Source organism: Physeter macrocephalus, chromosome 12 (assembly GCF_002837175.3).
Source record: "Physeter macrocephalus isolate SW-GA chromosome 12, ASM283717v5, whole genome shotgun sequence".
NCBI lineage: Eukaryota > Metazoa > Chordata > Mammalia > Artiodactyla > Physeteridae > Physeter > Physeter macrocephalus.
In genome coordinates this window covers 60,615,569-60,638,839 of record NC_041225.1, presented here as the reverse complement: position 1 = coordinate 60,638,839, position 23,271 = coordinate 60,615,569, and the positions used below count along the sequence as shown (strand labels likewise).

General features: G+C 45.4%; 1 protein-coding gene across 4 annotated transcripts in view; it reads right to left on the bottom strand.

Moving 5' to 3' along the window:
• Positions 1–1,130: 1,130 nt before the first annotated feature.
• The window catches only part of LOC102983463 (uncharacterized), a 75,012-nt gene continuing 52,871 nt past the window's right edge, over positions 1,131–23,271 (bottom strand). For 2 of the 4 annotated variants that reach the window (XR_448167.3, XR_008618893.1), the window contains 3 exons: positions 21,714–21,939; positions 20,099–20,256; positions 1,131–1,988 (listed from right to left, as the gene is read on the bottom strand). Coding sequence is in view for 1 of the 4 variants with exons in the window: in XM_055089162.1 (XP_054945137.1) it covers positions 21,902–21,939 (38 nt within the window). In the remaining 3 variants the exon portion in view is untranslated. Of the gene's footprint in view, positions 1,989–18,396; positions 18,945–20,098; positions 20,257–20,644; positions 21,940–23,271 lie in introns of those variants that run through there. The other 2 variants (XR_008618892.1, XM_055089162.1) reach the window with 2 other exon arrangements.

The window sequence follows — 23,271 nt, the reverse complement described above, 5'->3', positions numbered from 1 at the left end:
GAGAAATCCTTAGAGGCCCCTGACTATCTTCATGGGTATTGTGGAGGAGTCAAGAAAGTGCAAAACTGTTTCTGTCCTCAAGCAGGTTGTAAGCTACCTGGGCATACTAATGTAGGATACACTACTACTTAACTCCACAATATCCATCCTCCCTTCTTCCATTGCTGGCAGAACCCCAGTTGTGTCCAAATATCCACCTCTTTCCCACATGAGTCCAGAAGGAAAGACCCTATCCTTGATCCAGGAATAAATCTTGATTGATTTAACTCAGTCATGAGGTTCTCATTCCCCTTGACAGTAATTGACATGAGGGTAACTATCTGACCCAGTTCTGACCAAGAGATATGGGGGTAACTGTGCTGGAGGATTTCAGAGAAAGATTCTTTGCTTCTAAAAAGAGACAAAAAGAAGAGACAAACTCTTCTTCCTTTGGACATTGATGTGCCTGATGCCTGGAACTTCTGTACTCAATTTTTGACTAAGCAAGGACCAGCCTGATCTCAGAGCCAATATCCTGAGGATGACAGAACAGTGAAAAGAATCTGGATCTTTGATGATATTGTTGAGCTGCTGAATTAACCAGTCCTGAAGCTCCCATACCAGTGAATTTTTTCTTGTATGAAGTAATACATTTCCTTGTTGTTTAAACTAATTTGAATTCAGTTTTATGTTCTTTGCAGCCCCAAATATTCTACCAGCAATAATTAAATATGTACCTAACTAATTCTATCACCATGGGCAGATAACTGTTCTCTAGACGTCACTTTTCTCCCATGGAAAGTAAAGAATATGGAGAAAACAAATTCTACAGTCCCTTTTAGCCCTAACCAATTTACCTTATATGTAACCAATTATTCCAGGCAGTCAGTAATAATCATGTGTGTGATTCGGAAAAGAAGCTCTATGATTCAGCAATTTATCTTCTAGGGATATAACCAAGAGAAATTAGTGTATATGTCCACCAAAAGACATATATAAGAATATGCGTATATATTATGAATACATAATATCCAAAATCTGTAAACAACCCTGTATTAGCCAGAGTTCTCCAGAGAAACAACCAATAAGACATATACATACATATATTAAGAAATTTATTTTAAGAAACCAGATAATGCAATTGTGGAGGCTGACATGTCCGAAATCTGTAGGGCAGGTCAGCAGGTTGGAAACTCAGGCAGGAGTCAACACTGCAGTCTTTTTTTTTTTGGCTGAGCCATGCACCAGGGAATTCCCAACACTGCAGTCTTTAGGAAGAACTTCTTTTTTTCTGGGAAACTTCAGTTTTTGCTCTTTAGGGCTTCAACTGATTGGGTAAGGCCTTTCCCACATTATCAAGGGCAATCTCCTTTACTTAAATCAACTGATTTTAGATGTTACTACATGCGCACATTACCTTTACAGTAACACCTAGATTAGTGTTTGATTAAATAACTGCGTACTATAGCCTAGCCAAGTTCACACATAAAACTAACCATCACAAACCCAACATTCATCCACAGGAAAATGGATAAATAAATTGTGGTACGTTCATACAAAGGAATACTACATTGCAATAAAAATAATAAAATACTGTTAAGTGACAACATAGATGAGTATCATAGACAAATATCACAGGGTGAAGAAGCCAGATACAAAACTACATACTATATTATCCATTTATATAAATTTTAAGAACAGACAAATTAACAGATGGTAATAGAAGTCTAATGAGGATTATGGACTGGTAAAAGGCACAAGGGAATCTTCTGAGTGCTAGAAACCTTTGATATCTTGATCTGATGGCCATACAGGTAATACACAAAAATTTATCAAACTGTACAGTAAAATTTATTATAGTTTAACACAAAATATAATCTATCAAAAAAACTAAAGAAAGAGTGCCGCAGGAATCTAGCGGTGGGAGGGACCGTTCTGATCTAAAATGACAATGGGAAGGCTTCACGGAGACTGTGGGCTTGAGCTGGCCTTTGAAGGGTGAGTGGAATCTGAGAGACAAAGAGGAGAATCAAACAAAGTTATGGCAGAGGAAATGTATAAGGCATAGCCAAGGGATGGTTTTTTTTTCCCATTTAGGATGTCACTTTTACCCAGGAAACATAATGAAATAAGTACAGTACATCAGAAGCAATGTAGAGTAGCAGTTATGAGCATAGCCTTTGGGGTCAGAGATTTGTGGATTTGAATCCTGGCTCTGATGCTTTCTGGTTTGAATGAGTGGCTTTCCCTGGCTTTCTTACCTGTGAGGTACGTACTTGTGGAGAGATTTAAACACAAAAATATGTGTGATGTGCTTAGCACAGTGCTTGCACACGGAGTAAGCCCTCAATAAATGGAAGTCATTACTACTAGTAGTACTTCTATAACTGCCAGTCTGGGCCATTTGGTCACCTTCACTTGAGAGTGGTACTGTCCAAGGGAAGAGGAATGGCCGAATGATCTCTTTGGATCCTTTCAAGCCCCCAAATCTATAAAACCTAACAAAACCCAAATGACCAAATCAGAGCAGACAAATGACCAAGGTTGTATTCTTTCAAGCCATATTGATATCATTTCCCCTTCATAGTCTAGTCCTTGGTCATTGCTAATTATACTCCTTGACCATGCCAGCATACACCTCTGTCCTGGATAGGAAGACGTAGGATAGCGTAGGCTCTAAATGATCTTACATGTTGGTGGTCACACACACATTCACACAGAATCCTGAAGAATGTATAAAAGTCCTTTACTTTGGGTGTTCACCATACATCATCTCTTTCAAGACCACAAGGAGAGTTAGCGATGTAGGAGCATTCACCTGTTTTTCTCAGTAATAACCTTCAACCTTCCCACGCCCTGCCACCTAATTGGTTTTTTTTTTAATTGAGGCAACATTTACATGACATAAAATTAGCCATTTTAAAGTGCAAAACTGAGCTTCCCTGGTGGCACAGTGGTTAAGAATCTGCCTGCCAATACAGGGGACATGGGTTCGAGCCCTGGTCCAGGGAAGATTCCACATGCTGCAGAGCGACTAAGCCCGGGTGCCACAACTACTGAGCCTGCGCTATAGAGCCCGTGAGCCACAACTACTGAGCCTGTGAGCCACAACTACTGGAACCTGCACACCTAGAGCCCATGCTCTGCAGCAAGAGAAGATGCCACAATGAGAAGCTCATGCACGGCAATGAAGAGTAGCCCCGCTTGCCGCAACTAGAGAAAGCCCATGCACAGCAATGAAGACCCAATGCAGCCAAAAAATAAATAAATAAAAAATAAATAAATTCTGAAAAAATAAAAAATAAAATAAAATAAAAATAGTAAAGTGCAAAATTCAGTGGTATCCAGTACTTATATGCTGCTGTGCCACCACCACCTCTGTCTAGTTCCAAAGCATTTCATGGCCCTAAGGAAAACTCTGTACCCATTAAGCAGTCACTCCCTATTCCCTCCTTCTTCCAGCCTCTGACAACCACTAATTTACTTTTTGACTCTATGAATTTACCATTTCTGAACATTTCATATAAACGAAATCATACATATGTGACCCGCCACTTAGTTTTGTTGCACTGGTTTTCTTAGTCCTGTTTATTTTTTTATTTTTTATTTTTTTTTAATTTTCTTTTTTTTTGTGGTACGCAGGCCTTTCACTGTTGTGGCCTCTCCCGTTGTGGAGCACAGGCTCCAGACGCGCAGGCTCAGCGGCCATGGCTCACGGGCCCAACCGCTCCGCAGCATGTGGGATCTTCCCGGACCGGGGCACGAACCCGTGTCCCCTGCATCGGCAGGCGGACTCTCAACCACTGCACCACCAGGGAAGCCCCTTAGTCTTGTTTAAAAGTCTGCTCCCTCGTGATTGGCAGAGGAAACTTTTTCATGCTTTGAACTGCTTACATCTTCTTCCTCCTCAACAGCCCATGAGTCTTTTTACCTCTTTGCTCTCATGTATGGGGTCTTAGTTCTTGTTAGGCTATCTACCCTTCAATCCACACAGATTCATGCTAGAGCTGTACTGTCCAATGCTAGCCACACACCACATGGTACTATTTAGATTATTAATTAAAATTAAGTAGTATTAAAAATTCAGTTTCTCAGTCACACTAGCAACATTTCGAACGTTCATTAGGCACATATGGTTAGTGACCTCTGTATGGGTCAACGCAGATAAAGAACATCATCAGAAAGTTCTATTGAATAGAGCCACTCTAGAGGGCACTGGATCCTGGACCCTGGCAAGTAGAGAAAGAGGGCTTCATAGTGGTCTGTCAGGGAATGGAATCTCTAAAATTATTTGACCTTCTGCACTGCCCGGGACTCCTCCTGTAGGGTCACCCACTGTCTATGTGAATGGCTCTCCCTCAAATTGGGCCGTGAGCAGCCTGTACCCAATCGTGCTAGAAAAGGGTCTCTCATCCTCTGTCATCCCACCCTGCTAGGCACCCAAATCCAAGAACAAAAGGGAAGGAGAAAAAAATCCCTTCCCATCACATCTGTTTGCTATCTTAATTTTTAAACTCTCCAGTTAGACTATAAACCCCTTGAAGACCGTCCATACGATCTCTTTACCCAAGTTCCTGACACAAAAACATCGAACATGCAGTTGTGCACACAGAAGACACGCAGCCAGGATTTGCAGATAAAGCAACTGATGGAGGGAATTCCCTCATGGTCCAGTGGTTAGGACACGGCGCTTTCACTACTATGGGCCCGGTCGGGGAACTAAGATGCCGTAAGCTGTGCAGTGTGGCCAAAAAAAAAAAAACCACCAAAAACAACAACAAAAAAGCCATTGACAGAAACATTTAGCCCAGGCTTTGTCACTGAACTTGAGGGTACCAGTACTCCCAGGTCCCCCTGGAGGGGGTGTTCTCTCCATATTGACCCCTGCTCTGCCCTCCAGTGAGGGACTCAGGACCGAGAGAGGCATTGGGCGTTGGCACTGCACTTTGAAATGTTTATTACATCCTCTCCTCTAAGCAACTATGGCACCTGCTCATCCCCTTACAAAAACAATTATCACCTGCAGTAAACGTTACCTGTATGTGTCTGCCTTTCCCAGCAGAGTGTGAAAACTTGATGCAACACTAGCACATTAAAAGGCACTCAACAATTTAGGGTAAAAAACAAACATAAACCAATATGTTAATGAAAGAGATCCTTTTAAAGTAGGAGGTAGAAACAGCAGCTAGGGAAATAAAGACAGCCAGAATGGGTATGCTTCAAAGCAGTGCAGGGCAGAAGCAGGCAGAGGCTGAGGCCGGGGCCCTGGTTGCCCTGTGTTCCATTTCCCATGTGACGGACCCTCTCTAATCTAGCTAGACCTGATCCAACTCCAGGTAGGGAAAAGAATATGTTTCTGCTTGCAAATTAACTTGCCTCAGGAGGCAAAACAAAATGATAGCCCAACCTACACAGCAGTGAGCTGTCTGTGATGGAAAACATCAAACCCTTCTGTTCTTTAGATTTTGATCCACAATAAAACTTTCCACTAGAAACCAGCATTGACTTCTCACCACTTCCAGGTCAATAGAACTTAATGAATCTTGATGTCACCTCCTCTTTCCCCACTCTTTTCACTCAACACTGCCCACCATACCCATGCATCTGCGGTCACATTCAGCCCTTTGTAGCTGATTGGTTAGATTATTCTCTTCCTGTCCTTTGAAACACAGATGGTGGCACTCAGCTGTCAATCTGGGACCCATGCTGTTCTTATGGTAATGGTAATGTCTGGTTTGGCAGCTCTAGGGGCGCTCAGCAGTTCCAGGTAGATCGTCTGCTTTGCTTAAGGCAGCCTCCAGCCACTGGGTCACAGGGATGGGAGGAAGCCTCTAGGCTTGGACCCTGCAGCCCGGAAGAGCAATTGCAGAAGTTGCAATGCACTGCTTTCACGCTCCCTTCCTCCTGGAGATGGATTCCTCTCAACTTATTACCTAGTAATTAGCACCCAATCATGATGGAGATGCCAAGCACTGCGTCCTTTACCTGCATTACCTCATTCATTCATCTTGACATCTACTACAACAATCCCAATGACCAACAAGAAAGTAAGCCTTGGAGAGGGTAATTAATTTACCCAAATCCACATAAATAGTAGCTTGCTGAGTGTGAGCTGAAACCAGTTCTCTCTGACCCCTAAATCCTTGCTCTTAACCTCTGTAGCATAGGGCTTATGCCATGTTGCTCCTCACGTTAGTTGAGTTCTTATTGGTGTCAAAGATGAGGAAAACTGAGACTCCCAGAATGTAAGTAATTCATCCAGCTTCACCCAGTTTATAAGAGGTGACGCTAGGGTTCAAACTCCGGTCCAGCTGACTGCAGAACCTAGCTGTGGTTGGCTGGGATTGCATTTTCTGCCCATGCCTTTGCCGACCCTGGTCCCACTCCCTCTCTCCCATTCTCCCCCTACGCCTCTCAGCTCTTAGCAAAACCCATGCCACCTTCCCATCCTTGACTCCCATTCTCCCCCTACGCCTCTCAGCTCTTAGCAAAACCCATGCCACCTTCCCATCCTTGACTCCCATCTTCTCTGCCTGGGTAATACTCTCTGGCCCTCCTCAAGTCCTATCTCCTCCAGGAAACTGTCCAGAAGAGAGCTCCAAAGCTCTAATGGTCTCAGCCATCCACTGGTCAGGCCTCAGTACCACTGTGGGCCGCCATGTGCACTTACACTACGTGCCGTGAGCACCAACAGTGGAGATGTCTGAGTTGCTGGGCTAGACCACGTGCTCTTTGCCCCCTCCCTGTACTCTGTTGCTGGCACTCAGGAAGGGTGAACATCTGAGGATGGTTAGTGGAAATGGTGTCAGCAAGTTAAGCAGTTATTTATTTAATGTCCACTACGTGCTGTCTGCTGTTTGAGGCCCTGTCACACAGGTCACCCTCACTAAGTCTATTTAAACTGCTCCTGCGTGCTCACTGGCTTCTCTGCTCACACTGTGCACAGGATTAAGGCTTATGTGTCCTCATGGGGCAAAAATTGGTCCACCTGATTCTTATGAAAAACAGAAACAAAAGAACTTGTTCCCTGAGTTGAGAAGCAAGCAGCTACTTACAAGTTGTAGCTTGAAGAGGATTTAGGCAGTGCTCCTCACTTCCAAAACGTCCGTCCCTCTGGCTGTCATTCTCTCAGACAAAATTTTTCATTCCTCCTCTGAGGTCCCTTCTAAAATGCAGCCCCTTTCTCCACCTTCCCCATGGGTATTAGGCCTTATCAGCAAACATCATACCTGGGAATCAGGAGGAATGGGACATGGGATAAGTGCTTGGGGGCAGGAAACACAGTCCAGCTCCTCAACAACACTCAGAATACCCATCAGGATCTGGCCCCTACCTGCCTCCCCGGCTTTATCTCTCTTCACTCTTGCCTTCATAAGGCTATAATCCTGTGGCACCCAACTTCATACCCTTCATCATGCCCTGCTCTCTTTTGCCTTCTGGCCTTTAGACATACTGTGCTCACTTCTTTGGCTGTCTCAACTCCTATTCACCCTTCAGATTTCAGTTCAGACATTGTTTCCTTAAGGAAGCCTTCCCTACTCATCTCAGTCTGGGTCTGATGCCCCTGCCATGCATCCCCATAGCTCCTTGTGCTTCCGAATCGTAGCACATAATGTGATGTATAATATGATCATTTATCACCTGTATCCCCAGCTGACTGTGAGCACCAAGGGCACAGGTTCTGTGTTGGACTTGGCACCATCCCAGCACCAGACACTGCCTGGTACATAGTAGTCATTCAAAGAATGTTGTTGAATGAATCAATAATTCATCGATTGGACAGATGAGTGTACTAGGGACAGACTTCACCTCCTTCACATCAAGGAATTGCCTTGCTTGAGCCCCACGTACTTTTCCTAACTCCAGACAAGCCCCTGCTAAAAAGTGTACTGTAGATCAATCACAAAGGACTCTGAGAATGTGCATAATTCCATGCAACCCATTCCCAAGCCTAGATGTACAACCTGGAGCACACGTCATTTTCTTCTGATGGGAGACAATGTGCCACTGTGCCTGGGAGTTTATGTGCCCACCTTAGACATCACTGCAGACCACCAACACCCCGTTAGCATGAGTGGGGCTTCCAGGATCCTGGGAAAAGTTATAAAGGCCATCTTGGAGCCAACGGTCAGATTTCCATTGTATTGATACAAAGGTGGGAGGACAGAGATCTTCCTTTAATCCCTGAGACATGTGCTTGAGAGAGGCCAAGAACTTTGTCCGATGCAGGAGAGTAATGCAGGGCATTACTATGCTTAATAGCTGTGCTTAATAGCTTCCAGGAGGCACGGTCCAGGTCTCTGGGGAGAGGAACTTGAAAGAGCAGAGCTACTTTTAAAGAATCAATAGAGTTAATCACAAGAAGCCAAGCCTTGCAAGTTTGGCTGAAACATGAATCATGGTAATGGTCACAGCTGGCCATTATTGAGAGCTTACAATGTGTCTACCTCTGCTCTCAGTGCTTTACAAGTATTAACCATACAATCCTCACCACGCATGGTGACGAGGTAGGTCCTATTCTTACCCTCATTTCATAGATGAGGACACTGAGGCACAGATCTGTTAGGTGACTAGCCCAGGATCACACCGTAAGTATAAAAAAAGAATTTGAACCCACACACTCTGGCTTCGGAGCCCCCAGACTTAGCTGAGATCCTTGGCAGGAGTGGAGGGGACTGGTCATCAGTGCAAATGACTGGAATGATGATCCAGTGGGGCTAAGCCTGGTTGTTGGTGGTGACCACACTGCATTCTCCTGTGTAATGCTCACTAAGCATTTTCTCTGCTGCGTATCCAGCACTGGTCAGGCACTGGGCACAGGGGGTAGGTAGAATCCAGCCCCTGGCCTTGAGAGGCTCTCAGTCTCAAGTGTGGACCATCCTGTGGTCAGGGCTGTGGTGGCTGAGATGTGGGAGTCATGATGGGGAAGCCCTGCCCCCTGCCTGGGGAGGGTTTACAGAGTAGGGAGGCGTTCACCTGAGTCTGGAAAAATGAGAGCTGTGATTCAGGCTTTATCTCTTTGCTTCCTGCTTCTGTTCAGGAAATATCTGAAGGCCAAGGACTGTGTTTTACTTATCTTTGTCTCCCCAAGTGCCGGCACAATGGAATGGCACATAATAGGTGTTCAATAAATGTATATGGACTAAATGAATGAGTAAACTGATTAAACAGAATTGATTGTAAGGAACTCCTATTTGGGAGCAGAAGCAGACAAAACAAACTTTTAAGAGATCCAGGTAGAAATAAAAACCAGAGTGAGTGATGCAGAATAGAAAAGAACCCTTTGCTGAGGTTAAGCAGGTCTGCTGGAAGTCTCTACTCTCTGTTCTGTCCCTCTCTGCTGTCTGGAAGGACTGAGGGCAGAGAGTGGTTGTTCCCTGTAGGGGCCCCAGTGATGCTGCCATTGTGTCTGGAACCTGGACAGAAAGGCAGCTTCCCAGAGAAAGTCAGCAGTGCCTGCAGTCAGATAATACACACACATCACTCCAGAAAGCCCTCCAAACACTGTAGATTTCATAACGACCAGCAGCTTCCAGTCCCCAGAGTGGGACCTGCATGATTTTATCACCCACCCCAGGTCACATTTGGGCCTCCTCAGATTATTCTCAAGGTGGGGAGGGAGTGATGAAACCCTAGGGTCAAGCTCTCTGCTTTTAATATCACCTTTGCTACCAGCACCACCAAAGGGACAATGAAAGACTTTCAAAAAAAACACAACTCATTGAATACCATGATCTCAAAATTTAAAATCTGGACTAAAAAGAAAAAGAAAAACCTAAATATCTAAAAAACAAAGATTGGTTAAATAAATTACAGTATGCCCATGCAATGAGATGTTTAGCAGCCATTTAAGAAGATGGTGTAGGGACTTCCCTGGTGGCTCAGTGGTTAAGAATCCGCCTGCCAATGAAGGGGACATGGGTTCAAGCCCTGGTGTGGGAAGATCCCACATGCCGCAGAGCAACTCAGCCCGTGCACCACAACTACTAAGCCTGCAAGTCGCAACTGCTGAACCCGCATGCCGCAACTACTGAAGCCTGCACACCTATAGCCTGTGCTCTGCAACAAGAGAAGCCACCGCAATGAGAAGCCCGCGCACCACAATGAAGAGTAGCCCCCGCTCGCCGCAATTAGAGAAAGCCAGCTTGCAGCAACAAAGACCCAACGCAGCCAAAAATAAAAATAAATAAATAAATTTACAAAAAGATGGTGTAGATTTTCGTTGACATGAAATGATATTTGACATATTAATAAGTGAAAAAATAAGTTATAAAACAGCTCGTAGGGCTTCCCTGGTGGCGCAGTGGTTGGGAGTCCGCCAGCCAATGCAGGGGACACGGGTTCGTGCCCCGGTTCGGGAAGATCCCACATGCCGCGGAGCGGCTGGGCCCGTGACCCACGGCCGCTGAGCCTGCGCGTCCGGAGCCTGTGCTCCGCAACTGGAGAGGCCACAGCGGCGAGAGGCCCGCGTACGGCAAAAAAAAAAAAAAAAAAAAAACAGCTCGTAGATATATATAGATATAGAGACATACAGAAGGGAGAAAGAGCCTGGGAAGATACACATCAAACCTTAAATGTTGGTTATTTCCAGGTTGTATCCTCATGGATAATTTTTATTTTGTTTTTTATCTCTATTCTTAACTTGCATACAATGAGCAATCAATGAGTAATCATAAAAGGTCTGTCTGAGCGAGACTCTCGGATGATTTTAAAAGCAGACAACCTGACCCTGGGGTTTCATCAACCCCTCCCTACCTTGAGAATAATCTGAGCGGCTCAGAGGTGGCCTGGAATGGGTGATAAGATCACTCCGGGTCACATGTTGCTGATTGGAAGTTGGAGTGGCAGGAAACTGCCAACTGCAGTAAAATCTTCTGTGTTTAGGAGGTCTTTTTGGATAACAATATATAGTTCTGATTGCAGGCATTGCTAATTTTCTCCTTTCTGCCCTAGTTTCCAGAGTCAACGGCGGCACCTTCAGGTGATTGTACCTAAGGCTGGGGGCAGACAGCCCTTCCAGGCAGCGGAGATGGTCCAAATCAGCTCTGATGAGCTTCCCCCACCTGCCAGTTTTGTTTCCTCTCCTTCTCCAGTTTAGCCTCAACTCAATCAGGGGTGAGCCTGGCCTGGGAGCAGATCACTTTACTCACCATTATTTTATTGTCTGCATTTACCTCCTGCCCAAGAGGCCAGCTCACTTTTCCAAGGTAAATTATTTATATACAAAAACTCAGAAAAAAAGATCCTCGATCTTCTCCTCCCAATTTCTCCAGGGTCTTGCCTCCAGCATTTTAACCCTCTCCCTCTGTTGTCTTCCTGGACATCTTCCCTAGCTCTGAGTCTGTCTTTCAACTACACTCAGGGCTCAAGTTTGGGGGAATTGGGGAACTGAGTCGAGGGTATCAGTTCCCGAAGGACCAGACCCTTAGGCTATTTAGCAAAATAAGGTTCCTCTTCCTGGCGAGGATCGGAGTGGTTTCCATGGTCATGCCGAGCCGCTCCATGAAAATGCAGGATGGGGCGCTCTTCCGCACCCAGCCCTTTCCTCATACAGGCCAACAATGCCCCATACACAGACTGTACACAGACAAATATACCGTGCCATGCATGCAGTCATGCATACATGCAAGCTCCATATATGCACCCTCAGACATATATAGACAGACACCAGCATGCATTCTCTTGGGCATCCAGACCTATAAGCACATACACATAGATAACACACAGGCATTCACACAGGTGTTGGAAAGCACACAACGACATGCAGACACCCACAGACAACTGTGCATTCTCACACCCGCATATGTGGATACTTGCACACACACTTAATCCCACAGACACTAGCACACATAAACCTACTACAGGCGAAGAAGGTGGCTGATGGGTCACCTATCCCTAGACAGGGACCATTACCACCACCCTGACGCTGGGCTTGCTTTGTTTCATAGGAAGTGTGTGTAGAAGGTTGGCTGCCCTTTAACAATGGGTTCAGCCCTCCTCTGCCTCCTGCTTCACTGCCAGCTTTCTCCTCCCTGTTCCCTTGTAGCCCCATTTTTTCATCTGGAGCTGTGCCTGGTCTAGGGAACGCTAATCACCATGACAGAACTGTTTCCACCTGTTTACATCCCTGCTCACCTCCCCCTAATGCCATTTCAGACCCTGCCAAGCAGCGGGAGGAGGCCTGCTGTGCTGCTGCGGTGAGAGGGGGAAGGAATGAGCGAGAGGACAGTTGGAGTGTGAAAAGGACCCTGGCTAAGTGACTTCCCATTCCAGCAGACACACACAAGATGCACGTAATTGCTTTTAGCACAGTGGGATGGATAGAGATACAAAAGGTCAAATCAAGGATTTGTCCCATAATATCTTTGCTAAGCAGCAGTGTCAGACGTTGGAAAAGCATATTCATGAATTGAGTTGCCAGAGTGTGGGGCAGGCTTTTTCAGAGGCGGCTGTGTGTTCCCTCTTTGAGGTGTGGTGATTGGATTCATACGGAGCAAGTGACTTCTCAATGCTCAACAAAGCTCTGCCTGTGAATTGGACAAAATAGTCTACTTGGCAGGCAGCTGAGATAACTATGCTAAGTGAATTTCATAGTCGCTCCCACTCACCACCTGCCCAAGCCTACTGGAAAATGCAGGATAAGGACCAAACTCCTGAGCGCGGCATTCAAGGCCCTCCACCAGCTGACGCAGATTAACCTTTCTAGGCACTCCCTAACATGAATGTTGGATGTCTACCCCCCTGGGCCCTTCTCCAATCTCTGAATGCATCAGGAGACTGGCTGCTTTAAGGACCTTGCCTGTGGCATTCCCCAGAGTGCCCTGTCCCCCCTTACCCATTCAAATCCTCCTTGTTATTCAGGCTCGACTCAGGTCCTAATTTTCCCAATCCTTTCCTTGTCCCACTACCTAGAAGTGACCATGCCCTTCTTGGAAGGAGGAGGACAGCAGGATAATAGAGAAAGGACCCAAGTCTGGATCCTGGGATCTGATTTAATGTTAACAGGTTCACAGGGGCTGCTGTGTTGAGCAGTCTCTGAGTTGGGGGAGGTTGTTGAAATCACCCAGGGGAGGGAGGCCAGTGATTTGAACCGGGCTGTGGCGCGGCAGCAGTGGAGGTGGTGAGCAAACGTTATATTCTGTTATATTTTGAAGGTAGATTTGAAAGGAATTGCCCAGGGACTGGTTGTGGGATATTAAAAAGAGTTAAAGATGATTACAAGATTTTTGGCCTAAGCGTTAACTGATATGCATGAGGAAAGAACAAATTTCAGTGGTAGATATTAAGAGTTTAGTTTGGGACATATTTAAGGTGCCTATTAGGTATCCAAGTAGAGAGGTCAAGACTGAGAAAAAAAACCAGGAGAGGGTGGTTTCCTGGAAGAAATTATTTTTAAAATTTATTTATTAATTAATTTATTTTTGGCTGCGTTGGGTCTTCGTTTCTGTGCGAGGGCTTTCTCCAGTTGCGGCGAGCGGGGGCCACTCTTCATCATGGTACGCGGGCCTCTCACTGTCGCGGCCTCTCTTGTTGCGAAGCACAGGCTCCAGATGCGCAGGCTCAGTAGTTGTGGCTCACGGGCCTGGTTTCTACGCGGCACGTGGGATCTTCCCAGACCCAGGCTCGAACCCGTGTCCCCTGCATTGTCACGCAGATTCTCAACCACTGTGCCACCAGGGAAGCCCCGTGGAAGAAATTATTTTAAGGAGAAAAGCATGATCAGTCATGTTGAAAACAGCCAATAGGCCTAGTGAGAGGAGGACTAGGAGCTGACCATTGTATTGAGTTATGGGGAGGCCTTTGGTGACAAGTGGCAAGTGTGGTTTTATTACGTAGTGGGGGCAAAAGCCTGAAGTGTAGTGGTTTCAAGAGGGACTAGTGAACTTTTAAGAAGTTTTTCAATAAAGGGAAGCAGATCAATGAGGTGGAGTAGAGGGATCAAAAAAGAATTTTTTCACAGGAAAAAAAAATGTCTTCAAAACACACCTGGGACTTCCCTGGTGGTGCAGTGGTTAAGAATCCACCTGCCAATGCAGTGGACACGGGTTCGAGCCCTGGTCCAGGAAGATCCCATGTGCCGCAGAGCAACTAAGCCCATGCTCCTCAACTACTGAGCCTGCGCTCTAGAGCCCACGAGCCACAACCACTGAGCCCGCGTGCCACAGCTACTGAAGCCCACATGCCTAGAGCCCATGCTTCGCAGCAAGAGAAGCCACCGCAATGACAAGCCCGTGCACGCATAAAGAGCAGCCACCGCTCGCCGCAACTAGAGAAAGCCTGTGCGCAGCAATGAAGACCCGACGCAGCCAAAAATAAACAAATAAAATAAATAAATTTATTTTAAAAAAAAACACTTGCCCTCACCCTCTACTCCCTTCTATTCCTCTCACCCAGAGACAGAGAACATTTCAAGATTGACCAAAATAACGTCCACAGTTCAGCTCTCAGTGATTGAAGAAATCCCCATCCCAAGTTTCTCTGGAAACCAGGATAACTCTTTCTTATTTTAAACCCAGTCCTGTGACTCTGGCCACATCAACCTTTCTCCTCCCCAACATCATGACCAATTTATCATTCTTCCTCCCTAATTTCTCTTCTAAAACCAAGAAGGAAGGGGGATTTTTTTCAGGAGAGTCACATGTTCTCTAGGAAGTTGTACTGCCAAATCAGAGAGGTTTTCCTGGCAACTTAAAAAGATATAACAAATAATTTTAAAATGTAATGTTCTTCTCCATAGGAAAAAAAAATCTCTGGCATATCAACCACAGAGATGTTAAGTGCATTTTCAGTTTTCAGAAAATACACTGTGTGTAAGGTACGTAATTTCATTAGCCTGTTGTGTGGAGCGAGCTACTGTGAGGTGGTCTGTCATGTCTCCATTATTCCCAACCCCCCCTGGAGTTTAATCACATTCAGGGCTATTTGCAACTATGGTTTCCCATTTCAAATCACATTAGGCTAAAATTAAGCCTATAACTTATACTTTGGGATGTAAATATGCAACATTTTCCATCAGCATATTCCACTGGTAAGTCGCTTCTGTGCGATGTCAAAGAAAAAGAGCAGAAAGATATCCAACTTGGTGTGAAAACTTGAGAACCCCTGACTTTGTAATTTTCCTGAAGGTCATCTCCCGTAGGGAGATAACCGGGGGCCGCTCATCTTTCACTGGCTGTGTGGTTGGAATCCTGTCAATCTCATACCAATGTTTGTGAAAAGGTCAGCTGCCCCTCTCAAGGTGACAGGTCTTTTTGAAATGGCAATTTGGGCGTGGCTCCTGGGTTCCTTGTGGTCTCGGACTTCACAGAGAGCTTCCAGTCAGAGTTGCACAGGTTGTGAATGACGCCTTCAGGAGTTGTACAGTGTACCTACACAACAATATGCTGCAGCTCTGCTGCAGAGAGCTTACATGGGTGGAAGAAGAGAAGGACAGAGTGCAAATACTTGGAGTTTCTTATCCAACAATGGTCCAGCTTTTACTACCACTGCGTCCCTCTCTGCTCCATTCCAGTGGAGAGGACTGAGGGCCCTCAATGTGCCACTGTCATCATGCTGTTCAAAAATATCCCACGAGTGATGTCGACTGTGGGTTTGCAATCATCATGTACAAAGGAAACCACAACACAACTGTGGGCTTGCTCCACTCTGGTGTGCTCAGAAACATGGCTCCCAGGTCCCCACACAGGAAGCACCAGAACCTCGTGATAGCCAGAGAGCCCGTGTCCTGGCTGCCCCCAGCCAAGGCCGAACTGCCAGCTCCCATTGCTTGAGAAGTACCACAACACCCAGCACTCAGGAGCCCCTGCTCTCTCCTCTCTTCTCCTCCCCCACGGCCTCCTTGGATTTTTCCTATAGTTTTGCCTTCTCTGCAGAATGCTGGCTCCATCATGGAGAGTATTCAGTACTCCTTGAGGTCCCTGAGGAGGTTTTTGGTCTCTCAGAGGGAAACATCTACAAGGTAATAGCCCTTCTCTTGTTAATATCAATTATGTCTGACCAAAGACCCTTGTCATGGACTGAATGTGCGTGTGTGTCTCTCCCAAATTAATACGTTGAAACCCTAATCCCCAATATGATGGTATTTGGAAGCTGGGCCTTTGGGAGGTAATTACGGTTAGATGAGGTCATGAGGGTGGGCTCTTGATGGGATTGATGCCCTTATAAAAAGAGGAAGAGACACGAGATCCATTTTTCTCTCCCTGCCACGTGAGGATACAGGGAGAAGGCAGCTGTCTATAAACCAGGAAGTAGGCTCTTACCAAGAACCTGACCATGCTGGCACCCTGACCTCAGACTTCCAGCCTCCAGAACTCTGAGAAATAAATGTTTGTTGTTTAAGCCACCTAGCCTATGGTATTTTGTTATAGGAGCCCAAGCTAAGACAACGCTTTCCCAAGAGGACTGAGGAGAAAGAAAAATCCCATTGTTGCCTGGAAAGTTCTTTCTTCTCTTGACCTAAATCTGACTTCTAGCAGGATTAGGTCCTAATTTTGCCCTAAGGAACAATACATATGTGACCTCTGCCCTTCCCACCTTCATCCTTCACCAACTGAAGCTCACTGTCATGGTTCTCTTTAGTATTTTTCTTCTGCAGGTTGAGTTTCCCTAGTTCCCCTCTGAATGGCCTGGTTCTCTGATGCTTCACCACCAGAGTCAGCCTGTCCCTCGTCTACCATGTTGATGTGTCTTACAGAACCCAGGACCCAGAAGTGACCACTCTCCCAGATGTGGCTTCATGGGAGCAGATTCCATCTATTTTCACGTGCATCTATTTTCACATTAGAATTTTATTTGACATAAAGTGGTTGGGGGCATAATATAGTGCTTCAAGGACTGACTTTTAAAAAATAGACTGGATTGGTACATAGGAAGAAAAAAAAGACTGGAATTGAGCTATTACTCTATGGGATGTGTTTTTTAACGACTCACATGGCTTTGACATATGTCTCTGGTAATGTCTATTAGAAGATTTGATCGGCCCTATGTGACCTTCAGCAGATCCTTTCCCCATTTTTGGTCTCAACAACCTCCTCAGAAAAATGGGGGTGTTTATCTGATGTTATCATCATCTATTTGATGACGATATCTTCATGATTTGTTCTTTCTTCAGGGCCCAGTGTTACCCAATACTGAAGTGCACCCACCCAGCTCTGTGACCCACAGACACATGGTTGGAGCTGCAGGACCAGCTACATGGAGGGAGGAATGTGGTGAGACAGAGGGGTGGGCAGAGGAAAGAGGGAGGCTAATCCTTGGAGTCCAGGACCAAGAGGCCAAGGGCACTGACAGAGGAAGGACCAAGGCCCAGTCTTAGTTCCCATATCTGAGCCAGGCTAAGTTGGAAATTAGGGACAGAGGAAAAAGGTCATTTCCCCACTTCCCTTCTTGCATGTCTGTGCCAAGGCAGGAGAAGCCCTTTTATGGATGATGATCTTCCTTTTATGTGTGCTCCTGTTGGTTTGTCTCTCTCTTCTCTCCAGTGGTATCTACTCACAGTGGCATTTCCGAGAGGAGAGAGAGGGTCTCCATCGGCGTAAGGAAGGCGGGTTGACATATGCCCCAGAGACGTCCTAGTGGCCACGTGCCCAGAAGAGCTGAGTCTCAGTTTTAGCTTCCTCCATCCATCCTGGCCCCTCCCCCTTAGCTTGACCCAGAGTTTCCACTTTAGAGAGAGTAAGTTACCCTCAGTCACTTTTCACAAGACCAAATCCTACCACTTAAACGTGACCCTGGAAGGAGACAGCACTGCCTTGTTTTTCACAGCTTCACTGCAGTGATCTCTGACCCTGGGCTGTTCCTTGCTTCAGAGTTCACTGAGCTGATTCTTGCTTCAGAGTCTCTGCTGCGTCCTCAGCCAGCCCTGTGCCCTCCTCCTGCCCTCCCAAGTCCTCAATCCTCAAGATGTGGAGCCATTATGAAATCTTCTCTGATCTAATCTAATCTCCAACAAGCAGCCTCTTTTGCTGCTTTTTCTCTCTGACAAACCTGATTTATCCTGATGTGTCGACCTTTGGGCCACTGAGGCCATGCTTACCTCTTTGGGGAGCTCGGCTTTTGTGATGCTTGGGAAGCCCCTCTCCTGAGGACTGTATCAGCCTATTCTGCATCACATTTGAGCCCATTTTTTCTAAAAAGGACCTGGGAAGGCAGCCCATGCTGTGACTAAAGCTGTGAACATCTCTCCTTTTTTAGGGTGTTTTTCAGCCCTCCTGCCTGCCAGGTTAGAACCAGGGGCCAGAGGTAGGGTGAAAACCTCACCTACCTGATGTTATATCGAACAGCAGTTAGATGACAGTCATTTAGACACTGGACATGCTGGCAAAAGGGGCAAAACATGATGTATCATATCATGTTTTGTTACATTATAACCATATATCATACATCATATCATATCATATCACTTTATATTAGTTTGCTAGGGCTGCCATAACAAAATACCCTAGACTGGGTGACTTACACAACAGATATTTATTTGCTCACCATTTTGAAGGCAGGAAGTCTAAGATCAAGGTGTCAGCATGTTAGGTTTCCTCTGAGGCCTCTCTCCTCAGTTTGCACACAACCAGCTGCCCTTTTGCTGCCTCTTCCCGCAGCCTTTACTCTGTGCATGCACCCCTGGTGTCTCTCTGTGTGTCCAGATCTCCTCCTCTTGTAAGGACACCAGTCAGATTGGATTAGGGCCCATCCTAACAGTTTCATTTTACTGTAATCACCTTTTTAAAGGCCTTATCTCCAAATACAGCCACATTCTGAGGTTCTGGGGGCTAGACCTTCAACATATGAATTCTGGGGGGGACAGAATTCAGCCCATAAAAATATTACTCCCCAATCCCATAATCAACTTGCACTGAGGTCACAGCAAAAAGAACTGTCTCAAGTTGCAGTGTGAGAGATTTCAGCTAGATGTAAGAAAGGTTCAGGCATATCCCAAGTTCAGATCCTGGGGTGGAATCTCAACAGGCAATCTAGAAAATATAATACATTTCCATTCATTTGGGACCCTTTTCAGAACTAGGAGGTTAAACTAACTGATTATTCAGTTTCAACATTAATTCATTTGATCAACTATTCATTTAGAAAACATTCACTGAGCCCTCACCTTGTGCCAGACACAGGGAATCTAGATGTAAACCAGTGAAAGTTCTTGTCCTCAAGCAGGACTTATAATGATGTCTAAACCGTGGGTTTAGGGTTAGGTTGGATGGGAGGAAAGCAGGAGCAAACAAAAGAAGGTGTGTTAAGAATGCTATGAGGCAAGTGAAGGAGATTGAGGCACAAATTTCCAGTTATAAAATAAATATATAAACTAATGGTACCTAATTAAACTCACAAGCTTTTGCACAGCAAAAGAAACCATAAGCAAAATGAAAAGACAACCTCTGGACTGGGAGAAAACATTTGCGGTGCAACCGACAAGGGATTGATTTCCAAAATACACAAACAGCTCATACAGCTCAATAACAAAAAACCAAACCACCCAATCAAAAAATAGGCAGAAGACCTAAACAGACATTTCTCCAGAGAAGACATACAGATGGCCAACAGGCAATGAAAAGATGCTCAACATTGCTAATTATTAGAGAAATACAAATCAAAACTACAATGAGGTATCACCTCACACAGGTCAGAATGGCCGTCATCAAAAAGTCTACAAATAATAAATGCTGGAGAGGGTGTGGCGAAAAGGGAACCCTCCTACACAGTTGGTGGGAATGTAAATTAGTGCAGCCACTATGGAGAACAGTATGGAGTTTCCTTAAATAGCTAAAAATAGAACTACCATATGATCCAGCAATCCCACTCCTGGGCATATATCCAGAAAAGATGAAAACTCTAATTCAAAAAGATACGTGCACCCCAGTGTTCATAGTGGCATTATTTACAATAGCCAAGACATGGAAGCAACCTAAGTGTCCATCAACAGAGGAATGGATAAAGAAGATGTGGTATGTATATACAATGGAATATTACTCAGCCATAAAAAAGAATGAAATAATGTCATTTGCAGCAACATGGACGGACCTAGATTACCATACTAAATGAAGTAAGTCAGAGAAAGACAAATATTATATGCTATCACTTATATGTGGAATCTAAAAAATAGTACAAATAAACTTACCTACAAAACAGAAGCAGGGCTTCCCTGGTGGCGCAGTGGTTGAGAGTCTGCCTGCCGATGCCGGGAACACAGGTTCGTGCCCTGGTCTGGGAAGATCCCACATGCCGTGGAGCGGCTGGGCCCGTGAGCCATGGCTGCTGAGCCTGCGCGTCCGGAGCCTGTGCTCCGCAACGGGAGAGGCCACAACAGTGAGAGACCCGCGTACCGCAAAAAAAAAAAACAAACAGAAGCAGACTCATGGACATAGAAAACAAACTTATGGTTACCAAAGGGGAAGGGGGCAGGAATAAATTGGGAGTAGAGGATTAACAGAGGCACACTACCATATACAAAATAAATAAATAACAAGGACTTACTATACAGCACAGAGAAATATATTCAATATCTTATAATCGACTATAGTGGAAAAGAATTGAAAAAATATATATATATACATATATGTGTGTATATATATGTATAACAAAATCACTGTATTATACACCTGAAATTAACACGGTATTGTAAATCAACTATACTTCAATAAAAATAAGTAAGTCACAGGGATGTAATGTACGCATAGGGACTCTAGTTAATAATACTGTAATAACTTTGTATGGTGACAGATGGTAACTAAACTTATCTAGCAAATTAAAAATAATAACAAAAAAAGAATGCCATGAATCTTGAATGTTAGTGAAACCACAGACCTCGCCCAGGGTCAGCACAGGCTTGTACATTTCCTTCCTGGCCCTCAGCGGTCCTTACACTCAGCAGGGGCTTCTGTTTGATAAAAGCCTGCATAACCTCCCAGGTTTGGGACATCTGAAAGACCTTGCACCTTGAGCCAATCCGAGGAAAGCTGGAGACATTTCTAAGTCCCACACCTGGGACAAACAGGTGTGAGGAGGACCCAGTTGGCACCGCAGCGGTGTCACAATGGCCACAAACCGTGAGTTTTGGGATCTTGTGGGCCCCGACACTGATCCTATTGCAACTGCAGACAGGCAGGCAAGAGTTCCCAAATCAGTCAACTCTTCCCCTCACCTCACACCAAGGCTTGGTCACACCTTCTCTGGGGAGCCCACTAAATGCCTTTGGGATCTGTCCCGAGGGTGCGGCTGCCGGAAGCAGAGGCAGGGCTGCCAGGGCCAGTTACTTCCATCTAGAAGGTAAGCCTGCCATCTAGTGTCCAAGTATGGGTAGCGCAGGGGCAAACGCTTTCCTCGCTTTGGGGGCTGCATTCAGCCTGCAGCATACCCTTTGGCCGCCCTCCATGAAGGCAAACCACTGTGCTTTCAGAGTGGATTTGATTTTTTAGAAACAGCTTAAAGTCATGCAAAGCCAAATGGTTATTGGTGGGAATGTGAAGAATAACACAGGTTTTCCTCTGTGGTTTGTAACCATCTAAAGGCAGGTGACTATTTTGAAGAACATACATATATATATTTTTAAATTAGCGTCTTGAGGGGACTAAAAGTCTAATTTTTAAAAACCCAACAATGTGTACCATGAACTCCTACTACGGTACATTTTACACAGAATTTAAAATACATCTCCCCCAGAAATGAATGTTGGTGCCATTTTTTCCATAGAGGCTCACCTTCTAAGTAAAGAATGGGCTGTATGATTTACTCACCTGCTGAGTAGGGAGCTGTCTATACAACCTGATGGATCCCAGTATCCCCTCACATCCTGGTCCCTAAAAGCTGAGTATTAATCCCAGAATTGGGTTCTGCCTGCAGGACCATTCATCCTGGGGCTTTCTTCAAAAGACTTCTGATGGGGGAAAGGGCTAATGGAGGTACACGAGGCAGGAGATCTGCTCTATTTCTCAAAGAGGGTGTGGAGCCCAGTGTCCAAACCTGGGGAGAAAAGGGCCCAGAGTCCATCTGAGAACACAGAGGAAGCACCAGAAAGTTAAAGCACCAGAGACTCAGACATTTGGTCCCTAGGGCCAGTGGTTGAATGGCTGCTGCTTCCTTGAAAAGCAGGAGAGCCAGGGCCCCAGACTGAGCCTGACTCGGGTGGGAGAGACTAAAGAGAGCCCTCTCCAAACCAGCAAAGCCAGTCTCTGCTGGTCAGGCCTCAGGTTCTGAGAGCCCTTCAGCTCCTGGTGTCTTAGGAAGAGGCCCCCCTGCAACTCCTAGAGCCCCCTTTTCCTGGAGCACAAGGTGGACCCATCTCTAGGATACTTGCTGACTTCAACATTATCTGAGCACAAAGGGTCACTTCAGTTGAAAAGAGCCTGGAATTCAGCCTGACCATCAGTGTAGTTAGGAGAGTTAACTGATCTTTTTAAATATGGAACAAGACAAGGAAAACAGGACACTCACTTGACCCTGAGCCCCTGGCACTTACATTATTGCCTTTATTAGCAATATTCTGGAGCTAGAAGAGTGCCAGCTAATAAATGCAGAAGGAATAAAAGAATTTTTAGGGACTTCCCTGGTGGTCTAGTGGCTGAGACTTCACCTTCCAATGTACGGGGTGTGGGTTCGATCCCTGGTCGGGGAGCTAAGATCCCACATGGCTTGCAGCCAAAAAACCAAAACATAAAACAGAAGCAATATTGTAACAAATTCAATGAAGAATTTAAATGGTCCACATCAAAAAAAAGTCTTAAAAAAGAGGCATTTTAGGGCTTCCCTGGTGGCGCAGTTGTTGAGAGTCCGCCTGCCGGTGCAGGGGACACTGGTTCGTGCCCCGGTCCGGGAAGATCCCACATGCCGCGGAGCGGCTGGGCCCGTGAGCCATCGCCGCTGAGCCTGCGCGTCCGGAGCCTGTGCTCCGCAACGGGAGAGGCCACAATAGTGAGAGGCCCGCGTACCGCAAAAAAAAAGAGGCATTTTAATTTAAAAAAGAGGCATTTTAATAAAAAAAAGAATTTTTAAAAATCACTAATACTCCAAATGAAATAATGGGTCTAGGTAAAAATCATCAATAGATGCTAAGACCATCAGGTGAAAGGTTAATGGGAACTTTGTGGGCTGACATTACTTAAACCCAGTGATCAATCTTGGCATCATTAAAAGTGAAACAACCAGATACTATATGCCTCATAGTAATAGCACCACACTACGAAGTATTGGTGCCAAAATATTGATCTTGAATCTAATCAAGACCCTGGATATAACTACCAGTTTATAGGAAATATGGAGGATAGAGAAACATGTTACTTGATATCACTTGGTATT